This window comes from Solanum dulcamara, chromosome 8 (assembly GCF_947179165.1).
Source record: "Solanum dulcamara chromosome 8, daSolDulc1.2, whole genome shotgun sequence".
NCBI lineage: Eukaryota > Viridiplantae > Streptophyta > Magnoliopsida > Solanales > Solanaceae > Solanum > Solanum dulcamara.
This window is the reverse complement of record NC_077244.1, coordinates 7,204,424-7,216,927: the sequence shown is the minus strand read 5'-3', so window position 1 is coordinate 7,216,927 and position 12,504 is coordinate 7,204,424. Positions and strand designations below refer to the sequence as shown.

General features: G+C 34.3%; 1 protein-coding gene across 4 annotated transcripts; it reads right to left on the bottom strand.

The window, feature by feature from the left end:
• Positions 1 to 5,161: 5,161 nt before the first annotated feature.
• On the bottom strand, positions 5,162 to 9,501 carry LOC129899055 (uncharacterized). 4 transcript variants are annotated; one of them, XR_008769465.1, is made up of 4 exons: positions 9,091 to 9,497; positions 8,785 to 8,970; positions 6,741 to 7,409; positions 5,162 to 6,520 (listed from the first exon to the last, which is right to left on the bottom strand). XR_008769465.1 is itself a non-coding variant. In XM_055973833.1 (3 exons), exons 1-3 carry the CDS (start codon positions 9,228 to 9,230, stop codon positions 6,940 to 6,942), a joined length of 330 nt encoding a protein of 109 aa, XP_055829808.1. In that variant the 5' UTR covers positions 9,231 to 9,501; the 3' UTR covers positions 5,162 to 6,939. The 4 variants fall into 4 exon arrangements, 2 of the variants coding, with proteins under 2 accessions (XP_055829808.1, XP_055829807.1); XR_008769466.1 differs by having other exon boundaries at positions 5,162 to 6,943; positions 7,130 to 7,409; positions 9,091 to 9,496; XM_055973833.1 differs by having other exon boundaries at positions 5,162 to 6,943; positions 9,091 to 9,501.
• Positions 9,502 to 12,504: the final 3,003 nt, after the last annotated feature.

The window sequence follows — 12,504 nt, the reverse complement described above, 5'->3', positions numbered from 1 at the left end:
GCCTCAATAGTTTGGTCCTTCATGCGACGCGCCACTAGCAGATATGCAGATTGTAAGCCTATTCGACTTGGCGCCGCAGTGGCATGACGCACCACTATCGCGCTAGTAGCATTTTTAGCCTATTTTTCAGATTTTTAAAGAAAGGGTAATTTGGGAATTTTCTCAAATTATATATGTATTTGCCTTGGGACGTTTTTGGGACCATTTTCAGTCCCTCTCTCTCTCTCTCTCTAAAAGCCCTAACATTTCCCTCTCTTATTCTTATTCTTCTTCTCCAAATTCTTCCCCAACAAAGAGTGTCTTCAAGAGTTTCAAGATTTCAAGTTTTCAATTGAAGACCCAACAACAAAGTTTTTTCAGAATCTACTCTAAGGTATGTAAGGTTACGCAAAGCTTGGGTTGAGTCCACCCTTGTGCCCTACATCATCTTTGAGATTTATTGTCTATAAGAATGAAGTTTATTGGTAGAGTTAGGTCCAAATAGGTCCTTTCCATCTATTACCCTAATTTCTATTATGTTGATGTTGTGGAGTCAAGAAAGTGATATGCTTTATGTTGATTATGATAAAGAATGTCAATTTTCTTACATATGTTGTTTATTCTTGAATTGTTGATTTAAAACCTTAGAGTTTTGATGAGTCCTAAGGACGTGATAAATGAGAAGAGGAATGGTTGAATATGTTTGTAGGTTGTCATAAATGCATATCTAAGTTACACTTGAATGAGTTGATTTGAGGATAGAGTTGATGATGTTGGCAAGGTTCTAAATAAGACTAGCCGTGATGACGTGTTTGAGTTGATTGGATGGAGTTTTATGAGCATGGAGTCATGGGAGGAGTATTGAGCACCGAATTGGGTAAGAGTATTGTCCATACTCGAACCCCATAAACTACGCTGCCAACGTAGGGAGGGATGGAACCGTTAAAGTTGGATGTTTCTCGTGGGATCGAACCGTTAAAGTTGAATGTTTCCCATTTTATTGTCCTGAAATGATAGGACTTGACTGATCGATGGAATCCATGATTGGTTGACTCGTTCATACCCTGGCAAGGTATGAATGGACGTGGCAATAACGTCGACTTGTTGTACTATCACTGGCTCATAAGTGATGGTTGTCAGATAAGAGAAACTCACATGTAGGTCTTGATAGTACTCTGAGTTGGATTGAGTTGAGTGGCATGTGATTTGGCCCCGTCTAAACCATTTCTCGTTAGACTTAGGACACTTGATTGAGTTGTTTTCTTCTTTTTGAGTTGAGATTTCCGAGTTAGTTTGACCCTTTTTTGATGTTGTATTATTCGGCCATTTTACATACTCGTACATTCCATGTACTGAAGCTATTTGGCCTGCATCATTTCATGATGCAGAGACAGGTACTAGAGATCATCAATCGACGCACCATTGAAGATCTACTCACTCCCAGCTAGTTGGTGAGTCCTCCTAGTTTTCGGAGGATGCCGAGATCTTCTTTACAGCTTTGTTTTATTTTCTTTATTTTGACGGATGGTAGCCATGGGCTTGTCATTGGCACCTCCTAGATTGTTGATACAGGCTTCATAGACCAGAGTGTGAGAAGGTTGGATTGTTATTTCGAATAGTTTTATTTTACTTGTCTGTCGATTTGATAGTGTTTGGCCTTCGGCCCCTATAATATGAACAGTATGCCTATGATTGAGTCTTCTGCTTAGAGAATATGAACGAATGAAGGTGTGACTGGACCAGGTGGTTCGCTTGAAAGCTAGAAATGGCTTTCGAGTGCCGTTCGCGCCTAGGGTATCCTCCCGGGGCGTGACACAACTGAACAATCAGTGCCAGCAAGTCACAAATGACTTAGGGTCGCTATAGAAATGCTCTAAAAGGTGAAAAGAATGCATTTACGCAGAAATTACTTGGAGTGTCATTACAAAATCAAAATTGATAACAACCAAACCGATAAATGTAGATTATATTTGGTTTGGTTTGATTTTATTCATTTGAAAATCGATTGAGCTGGTTTGGTTGTGATTTTGACCAATAACCAATCCAAACCGATCCGTGACCACCCTTAATATCAAATATGGTCAATTGATTTTGGGTACTTTGACCAAAATGGATAGGAGAAATTAGAGATAGATACAATGATATCTGAATTCAAAACAAAAGCCATGTGAAATTGAAATTTAGGGTGCATATCCTTTTTTGTATATTTGAATTAAACAATCCACCAACCAGAAGGTGATTCAAAGATATTTGCAGGTCAACATCACTAATGAAAGTGTAATGAACTCAATAAGTCTTTCATGATTTCTATGTCATTTGCAATAGCCATGTGACACCAAAAAACAATACAAGGATATGCATTTGCACTTAATAATAATTACATATTCAAACTTGATCTCAAAAATTTGTGCATTCTTGTCCTTCCAAATACTCCACTATTAGACATTCTTTTAACTATGTTTTTAGATATTGAACTATTTTTAGTCAAATTTCTGCACTTATATTCGTACTTAGATTCGCACTCCAACCCACCTCGAATCCTAAAATTTAGATCATGAAGGATCCAACTTCTAGATCAACACGGACTGCACCCGTATTGGACCTCTGCATCTGAGTCTGGGCAACTAAGTCAGAAAGAGAAAAATGCCATCTTTTGATAACAACGGGGAGGGGGGGGGGAGAAAACCAACTATTAACGGAAGGCGAAAGTGCCCCTCAATGAAAAGTACAGAGGCAATTTTGGACCTTTTCCGTTATGGAAATTTGATTATTTCTCCAACTTCCAGATAGAAATTTAAGATTTTAACTACATATACTTAAGAAAGCAATTAATAAGCACCATAAAATTCAGATTATGCAATTAGATTACTCATAAATTTGGTCAAATTACATCAGTCAACTTTATGTGCTCCTATCTGGCATCAATATATATACATGTCTAACACTCTTATTCTATATTCATAGATAGGTACTTTTACCCAGGCTAATGACACAGTAAAGAATTATTTAGCTTACTCTGAGGACCAACAACACAAAGAGTTAGTTAAACATGAAACCTATCTTCAAGAAAAAGTGAATGCTCGTTATCGGAATAAAAATTAATGAAGGATTTACTACAATCTTATATATATGATATATATTATCCGATAAAAGGGTAGATGAAGTTATTTTATTTTAATTGATAAAATAAGACTTAGAAGAAAAAAATTATTTCCTACATTTTTATTGGTTTTAAATGAAAGCAAACAAGAATAAGATTATTTAAAAAATAATATTTTTATCAGGAATAAGATGCGATTTAATAGAAAAAAAATAATATATTTATTCAAAAAAAGAATATTTTTGACCTATTTAGTAACTATCGCCTATAATTAATTTCGGTTTTTCGGTTAACCAAAATAAAATAATTAAAAACCGAAACCGTATTATCAAATTTCTAAAATTAAAAATTGAAACAGACCGATCAAATCGAAAAACCGAAATCAAAATTAAAAAGTTTGTTGGTTTTTTCGGTTTGAACCAAATTATGCCCATTCCTAACTATAGGGACACTTCTGAACCAAATTATCAACGATAAAGACATTTTTAGATCAAAATATTAACGGCAAAGATATTTTGAATTAAACTATAAATGAAGGACATTTTTGACCCTTTTTCCGATTAATCAATAGAAACTAGTAAGACTTAGACACAATTTTAGTTTCACTTTTCAATTAGTGTTTCTCTAAATAGGATAAGGATACTTATATTTATCAAATAAATACTCGTAAAGTCTACGTTGGGATCTCATAGTTTCTCTTTCCCATCACACTGCTAGCATAACTTTAAAGGAGATATATTTTGAAGATTGCATAATGCTAATTTTGTATAGAAATGACACTTGGCCCCATTTTCTAATTCAATTTCTATAGAGTTTTTGTGCAGTGACGATTATAAGCCTACAATTGTTTGTACGATTATATAGTTGTGAATGGCAATTATATTCTTGCAAGACCATACGTTCCATGAGTAATACAAAATAATGTTAATTGCTATCAAATTTCACTTATTGCCCTTTTCAATTGGGAAATATTGAAATGTTGAGGGATTTGACCACTATTACACCACTAAAAGATTATTTTTTGTATTCCACATTGTATTAGACTTTTTTCAATTTTGATGAGTAAGATGAGTAGGGATCGATTTCGTTTGATTTTATATATTATTAGTTTGATTTATTAATTTTTGATTTTTAAATACGCTAAATCAATAATCAAATCAATAAGATATTTTTTATCAGTTTTTGATTTATTATTTTGGTCCTTAGCAGTTCGGTTTTCGATTTAACGATAAAAAAATGTTCATAAAACAATTATATTTCTCCAACAATTTGACGCGACAGGACAATAATGTAACTTTATGGAATGCTCATAAAATAGATTCAATAGTAACTAACATAAAAAAAATAAAAATAAAAAACTATACAAATGCAACACAAATAAAAGAACTAAAACAATAATGTAAATTGAAGGCTAAAGGGCAAAGGTATAATGTATTAATATTAATACTTAATATTTATGTAGGGGTAAAGTAATAAGTTAAATATGTCTTAATAGATTATCGATTTACCTAATAACTCAATTGTTTGCAATAAATTTAAATAAATAAAAAATAAATTAACCATAAATAAAATCCGAAGAAACATAATTTTATTGATAAATGGTGCGGATACAAATCTGTTTATTCCTTTATTCTTCTCTCCTTAGATTTTCTCCATGATTTGAGGACCGTTAGTGGCGTATTTCTCGAACTCAGATGATTTGGATTTGATCTTATCGTAATTTGAGGACTATTAGTGGCGTATTTCTCGAACTACCCATGATGATTTGAATTTGATCTCCATAAAATGATTTGTGGATCTTCTTGAAGTATTTGATTATCAAGAAGAATTTGAATTTGATATATTTTGATCTCTTTATGAATATTTCATGAATTTGTGAAATTTTTGAGATGACTTTTCAAGAGAATATAATATTTTTATATAAGCATGAGTTAGAGCTTAGGATAGAGTAGCCCCAAAAAATCCTAACTAAAATATGACTCGTGTCTTGTAGAGCCCTACAAAATTTTAATGTCTACACCAATATTAAAAAACCAATAATCAAATTTAAAAAAATTATAAAACCATTAAAACCCCCATTAACCAATAACTCAATAGCACTAACCCAATAATATTTTTTTCAATTCAATTTATTGGTCATTTCGATTTTTACACACAAATGAGAAAGACTCGCTCCGGATATTTGAATTAAGCTTGCTGCCCAAGCCTCTCTTTTCCACGCCAACACCGTCCCTGTCCTCAGACACCAGAGATTCCAATCCGACGTTGAACGCTTCAACTTGGCCACTAAAGAAGACGAAAGCTGAAAACCTCCTTAGAAGACTGACTGATCATAAATAGGGCAGCTCAGTTCGGATTGGTTCTTCATCGTCTTTCTTTCTCATATGTGGAAGAGGCCCCATCTTCTCTCTTTGATTTTATCCCACTCGATCAGTAGAATCTGCTGCTCGATGAGAGAACTAAAAGGGTCAAAATCGCCCGTAAACTATATAGACGCAACACGTTTGCCCTTATACGTATAAATTTGGGTTTCTTTATAAAAAATAATAATTAAGATTTGATTAGCTGAAAGCAAGGATTTGCATACTACTGAAATAATATCAAAAGAAAAAACATTAAGGTGAACAAAGAGGAAAAATAGCACGCAGAAACCTGATAAAAGAATAAACATTAGCCTATATTTAAATGAATATTTTGTACATACAGTTAAAGAAATAATTCAATACCCATACCTTATGCAGTACTTTTCTAAAGTTGTGATACCAGATTTCTTCAAGCAAAGCTTAATTGAAATGAGCATGGAGAGTTTCCCTAGTAGCTCCGCACAAAAAGCATCTAGAACACAATTGAAATCCCCTTCTTTAAAGTTTATCCGCAAGCATTTCTTGCTACTAGCCAAGAGAAGCATACCGCCTTAAAAGGAGCCATCATCTTCCAAACGGATCTCCATGGCCATCGAGTATCATCAACAAGTCCATCAAAGCTCATCTTGAGAACTTTTTGGTCATCACTATGAAGAATTGATCTTAGGTTTTTGGACCTAAGAGCAACATGTTCTTGTGGAAAACTGTTAAAAGCATGATAACTAAATTGTTGCATAGTCTCATGCAAGTCTTTATTTTTGAGAATTTGATGACATAATTTCTCTTTTAACTTGAATAGACCATTAAATGTTGAAGCTTATGATCCGACATTTGAAAGGAAGCAACTACAAACTGAATAGCAGAAATATTCAGTTGTTTTGCCAAAGTTGTTTTTCCTATTCCACCAATGCCATATATACCAACCATATGAACTTCATCTACGCATTCATTTTCCAATAACAACTCTATATCTTTTATACGAGTGTCTACTCCAATTGGGTTCAAGCAACATCTAGGTGTCTGGTTGACCTCTTGTAGGACTTGTTCTATAATATTTTCCATAAATCTAGATTCACGCCTACAAATTGTTAGGGAAAAAAACTATATAATAACAATAATAATTAATAACAAAAACAAAAATCTTAACAATAAGAGCCAACACTTAGTTTTTAGGCTTGTTGTGATTGAATTTAAGCATTTTAGTACTTTAAAAAATGCACATTGAAGCTATAAATATTCGTTCAGAGCAGTTTTTTATTAGTTTGCTTCACAAAGTAGAAAAGACCAAGAAATCATACTTGTTAGCAACATTTCGCAAATCCCATCTAGATAAATTTGCAGGTTCTCTAAGTGTAGTTGTCCACTTCTCCATTCTTTGAGCCCTTGTGCATAGACAAAGCTTCACCAAAGCATCCAGCTTGCACCATTCTCATAGCTAAGAGAATTTCCAATGATGAACAGATCAAGCAACGCTTTGAAAAGAGAGTTTTTTTGTGTCTACCTGAAATGTCAGAGACTAAGAGCTTTGTTGAAGTGACCCTCGAATCACTGACAAAGAGGAAATTAAGGTCCAAAGCCAAGATATAATAGTCAAGAAGCTCCAAGATGAATTGGGAGAAAAATATTTGCTAATCTTAGATGTTTGGTGGCGAGTTGATCATACATTGTGGCATGAGTTTACAGATACCTTGAAAGGAATAAATACATCCAGAGGAAACTGCATTCTCGTGACAACTCGTATGAAATAGATAGCATCATCAGTAGCAATAGATCTTCATATGTTGGAAAAATTAGGAGAAGATCATTGTTGGTCCATTTTCAAACAAAGAGTATTTGTTGATAGAGAGGTTCCAGAGTAATTCGTAACCATGGAAAATAGAATTGTTGAAATGGGTCACAGTCTACCATTGGCTACAAGTGTGTTGGGAGGCCTAACAAATCACCACTTTGCTTTCACACTCTTACATCTGAAACTCAAAAATAAATCATAAGAGAAGTGAGAAGATGTAGATGATCCTCTTTGAATAAATAATGTCCACAGATGCAAGAACGAATGAAGATTGGATGATTTTTAGCCAATTTGTTAACAGAAAGAGAACTAGGATGTAGATGATTCTCCTTAAATAAATGCGCGCAGTGAATTGCGATTTCTTCCGAGAAACTTCATTTTGTGTCAAGTAATTTGCAAGGCCTACTGGCAAATAGTTATATTTAATCCTTTGGTTGCTAATCAAGGCGGGTTTTTTTTCACTCTTTGGGATGAGCCTTTTGGCGATTCCCTCTCAAAACAAACTGGGTGACTAAACATTAATCACTATTTTAATATGCAGCTAGTATATCAATCAGAAGCATGATTTATTTAAAAGGCATCAACATCAACTTTTACACCAAAAGTCTTGTGATTTCAGTTAGCATAACAATAACAACTTGCTGAAGCTGTCTTTACATGACATACTTTATAGCTAGCCTAGCATTTCTTGTAGGGATGACCAGTTGAGCAAGATTTATTTGAATTCTTTTTTCCCTTTTCTATCTCGCTCTCAATTGTAGTATCATTGATATCAGGACCCAATTGCAAGACTACCAATACTAGCATAATTTAGGTAATAAATTCAGAGATTTTGAAGTTTATTAATGTCAAACTAATGTTTTGAATAGGAGAAAGAAACATAAGGGCAACCAGCCCACAACGGATAGAAGTTGTTATTGTAATGAAGATGACAACGTCATCATGAGCAAACGGATGTTCATCGCCACCCCAACCCTGCTCTGTCAATTTTTTTAGAAAATAATGTGATATAAATTGATCAATAAGTAACAAAATTTATTTGCCTCATACTTTCATGATTTAGGTCAAGAAGAAAAAAAAACAGAGAACCTGCCTCTTATAGCTATGGGAAGAAGTTGCAATCGTTTGGAGTTTTCATTTTGCTTCATCACTATACTTCACTGGCTACTTCTCCCAATATCAGCTCTTCTTACCTTGAAATACCAGATTTCTTAAGATTCTTAGAATATCTACCAACCAACTGGTCTTTGCTCTAAGCCCACATATCAAATGTTTGTCTCGGGTTGTGATGATAATTAAACTACCCAAACCAAACCAACTTCTTTCTCTTGTTAAGGATTCTAATTGGCTTATATGGTTTACCTCATCAAGAACAATTAGAACCTTCTTTTGACTCCAATCTCGCTTTTATTAGTTTTATGCATTCAGCAACACTGTTAACTTTGAAGTCTTTCGTTTTGAGAATTTGATGAACAAGTTTTTCTTGTAACTTGACTAGAGCATCTAACATTTGAAAAGAAGTAATTACTATCAAAATATTTGGTTGTAGATACCTTTTTGCCAAATTTGTTTTTCCTATTCCACCAATGCCAACCATGTGAACTTCATTTCGCAATAACAACTCTATATCTTTAACATGAGTATCTTCTCCAACTGGGTACCAAGCAACATTTAGAGGTATTTGGTTGACCTCTTGTAGGACTTGTTTTATAATATTCTCGACAAATTTAGATTTATGCCTACATCAACAAAAGGACAAACATTATAACAACAATAAGTAACTAGAAAAAAGTTAGCAACAAGAACAACAGTTATGAGTTTGCTTAACAAAGTACATATTACAAAGAAGGAAATCAGACCCATCAGGAAAATTTTGCAAATCCCATGCGCACTTGTGTATCCTTTGAGCCCCAAATAACGGTTCCTTGTGTATAGCTAAAGCTTCACCAAAAGAAAGACCCAATTTGCATTTGCAGTAGTTGAGAAGAAGAATCAACATCCTAGAAAATAAGCAAACCGATCTACTTTAACTTGTCTTTGGATTCAACTGTACATAGCATAATTTCTTGAGATAACGACCATGGAAACCAGATCTACATAATTCTCCGATGCAAGAAAGGGATGTGGGATGATTTTTAGTCAATTTGGTAACAAAAAGAGAACTGGGATGTTGTTTCTTGTTGAGAAAAAGGATAAACCACAAAAGGATATTTCTTTGGATGTTAAAAGAACAAGTGTTGCAAGTGGCTCTACACTTCAATTGTTTTTTTATTTATGCGGAGCCGGTGTAAGTTAGTTCATTTGTTTTCTTAGTTTATGGCTATAAATTAATTATTTTACAATGAAATAAAAAATATAGAAGTACACAGTTTTCTCAATTTTTCTACTTTTCTCTCTTTCTCTTATTTTTACTTTATTTTGCTAAGTTAATTTATTTTATAACACGTTATTAGTACGAAACTCTAATTTTTTTTTGAAAAATTAACTTCTATATCAGGCATATCCATTGAAGAAATTTGATTTTAATTGTATTTGTTATTATTAAATTAATTTTCATCATGTCAAACTTGTCAAAATTAGAATTTGTGGCACTTGATATTTTTGGCAAAAATTATTTATCATGGTTACTTGATACTGAAATCCACCTTACCGCTAAGGGTCTTGGTGATGTTATAATCGAAGGAAATAAAGCATCAAGTCAGGATAAAGCGAAGGTTATGACTTTCCTTCGTCATCATCTAGATGAAAGCCTGAAGATTGAATACTTGACAATACAAGTTTCACTTGAATTGTGGAATGATTTAAAAGGGAGGTATGACCACCTCAGGGCAACGGTATTGCCAAGGGCTCGTTTTGAATGGATGCACTTACGGTTTCAAGATTTTAAAACAGTAATTGAGTATAATTCTGTTGTATTTAGAATAACTTCCCAATTAAAATTATGTGGGAAAACTATAAATGATGAGGGTGTTATAATGTAATGACCCTCAAGGTTATTTTTGGAATTTTTGTAAAATGACCATTTTACCCCTCCCTTTAGATGCCTCGAGTCATTTCTAATTGTTACCGGATGTTGATTTTTAGAAAATTCTATTAAAAGTTAAGTCCTTGGAAATTTTGAGTTTCATAAGCTTTAAGTGTTAAAAAGTGGTATTTGGGGTCAATTGGAGCTACGAGACTCAGAATGGAATTCCGTCGATTCCAGCAGCTCCGAAATGTCGAAATAGGCTTAGCAGACTTTACGGAATCAGTTTTGAAGCTGTAACGAAGATTTGAGGCCTTGAGTTGAGAATTTGAGGAACTTTAAGACAAGGTTTGACTTTGGTCAACTTTTGGAGTTCCGATGCTCGGAATGGAATTCCGACAACTCCGTTGGATTCAAGAGATGGTTTTTGGTCTAGAAGAAGTGTTGGTTGAATTTTTAGAGGTCCCGAGTCTATTTTGGTATTTTAAAGGCCTAAGTTAGTTTAGTTGCGACTTTTTGAGTTTTGGGCTAACGAAATCTCGAATTCAAATTCTGATGGTTCCATCAGCTCCGGAATGACCAAATTAGGCTAGTAGCACTGTTGGAATGACTATCGAGTCAATCGATACGAGTTTGGGGCTATTTGGCACTTTTGACTTTGAAACTTAGCTTATAGTTGACTTTGGTCAACATTCTTGGAAAATGCGCTCGAATAAAAATTTTGACAGCGCGGTTAGTTCCGGAATGTTGATTTTGGTCTAGAACGACCCTTCGTTCGCTTTTTGAGGCTTCCGGACTAATATCGAGGCCCGTTGTGGAATATGACTTAAAATGACTCTTGGATGTGGGACCCACTTTTTATTATAATAACCTCGTATGAGAATTCTGAATGCGCCATTGAGTCCGAAATATCGAATTTAGTAGGGTAGCATATCTGGTTTATTTTTATCGGATTCCGAACGAATTCCGAGGGTCCATTCGGAGACTTTAAATAATAGAAAATCAGAAAAATCTGGTGCAATAGTGCAGATTTTTGCACCAGATTTTCAGATTTTTCTCCTCAACATTGAACCCTCATTTCTTGAGTTCTAGAGCTCCAAATTGGGTGATTCAAAAGGCAAAATTGTGAGGTTTTTCGTGGAGAACGCATTGGAGAGATTGAAAACTGATTTGGAGCATTCGATTCAGGTAAAAATCGTGATATTATTTGCAGCAGTGTCCATTTCCGGAATGGATTTTTGAAGAACTTTGACAAGTTATTTCTTGACCAATATAAATCCGATTTGGGCGATTCCAGAGGCTATCTTGCATGGAAATTTAAGGAGAACATCGTGGAAGTTTCAGAATCTGTTTTTGGCACGTCGTTCGAGGTAATAAATTGATTTTTAGCTGCAGATTTAGTGATTTTCAGAATGAAATTTTATTGAATTTTGAAAGAGTGTATCTTGGTCAATATAACTCCGTTTTGAGTGATTCTTGAGGCTAGATTGTGGGGTTTTTCGCAAGGATCATCATAGTGCAATTTGTTTGGGTTGAAAGAGTCTCGTATTTCCAGAATTTACTGATTTTGATGCTGCCATTTTTAGTCCTTTAGTCCGAATTTATGAGTTTTGGTTGTTTGATCGTCTTGCGTAATTTCTCACCCCGAATTGTGTTATAAATCTGATTTGTGAGCTTGGAGTGACGTTTAGAACCTGTTTTAGGGGTCAAATCCGGAATTTCGTATGTGGGCCCCACAATTCCTGTTTTCGACCCAAAAATTGGTCCATTTCCAAAAATTATGAAATTAGTGTCTAAACGACCGTATCGACGTTGTGGTTCTATTTTTGACAGTTTGGCAGCGTTATGAGGTCGTTCGAAAGAAAAAAAACTCCAGCACAGTGATTTGAAGCTCGCGTGTTTAGCCTACAGGTAGGCTACGGTTTATCATTCTTTAGATTGAGCTGGAATGTGTGAAAGCATGTTGAAATAGTTGGAATTTGGGTTGGGTAGTTTGATTGTATATCTTAGGTGTTAGAAATCATGCTTTAGGCTTATTATTGGGTTTTCAGATATTTAGAAGCATGTGTATCTTGTCGTTATTTGTTAGTATTATAAGGAGAGTTGAATGAGCATGTTGTTGATACTGTGGAGTATGTTGGCCTTAGTATAGGTGTTAGAAATCATGTTTTAGGCTTGTTATCGGTTTTTTCGGATATTTAGAAGCAGATGTATCTTGTCGTTATTTGTTAGTATTATAAGGAGAGTTGAATGAGCATGTTGTTGATACTGTGGAGTATGTTGGCCTTAGTATAGGTGTTAGAAATCA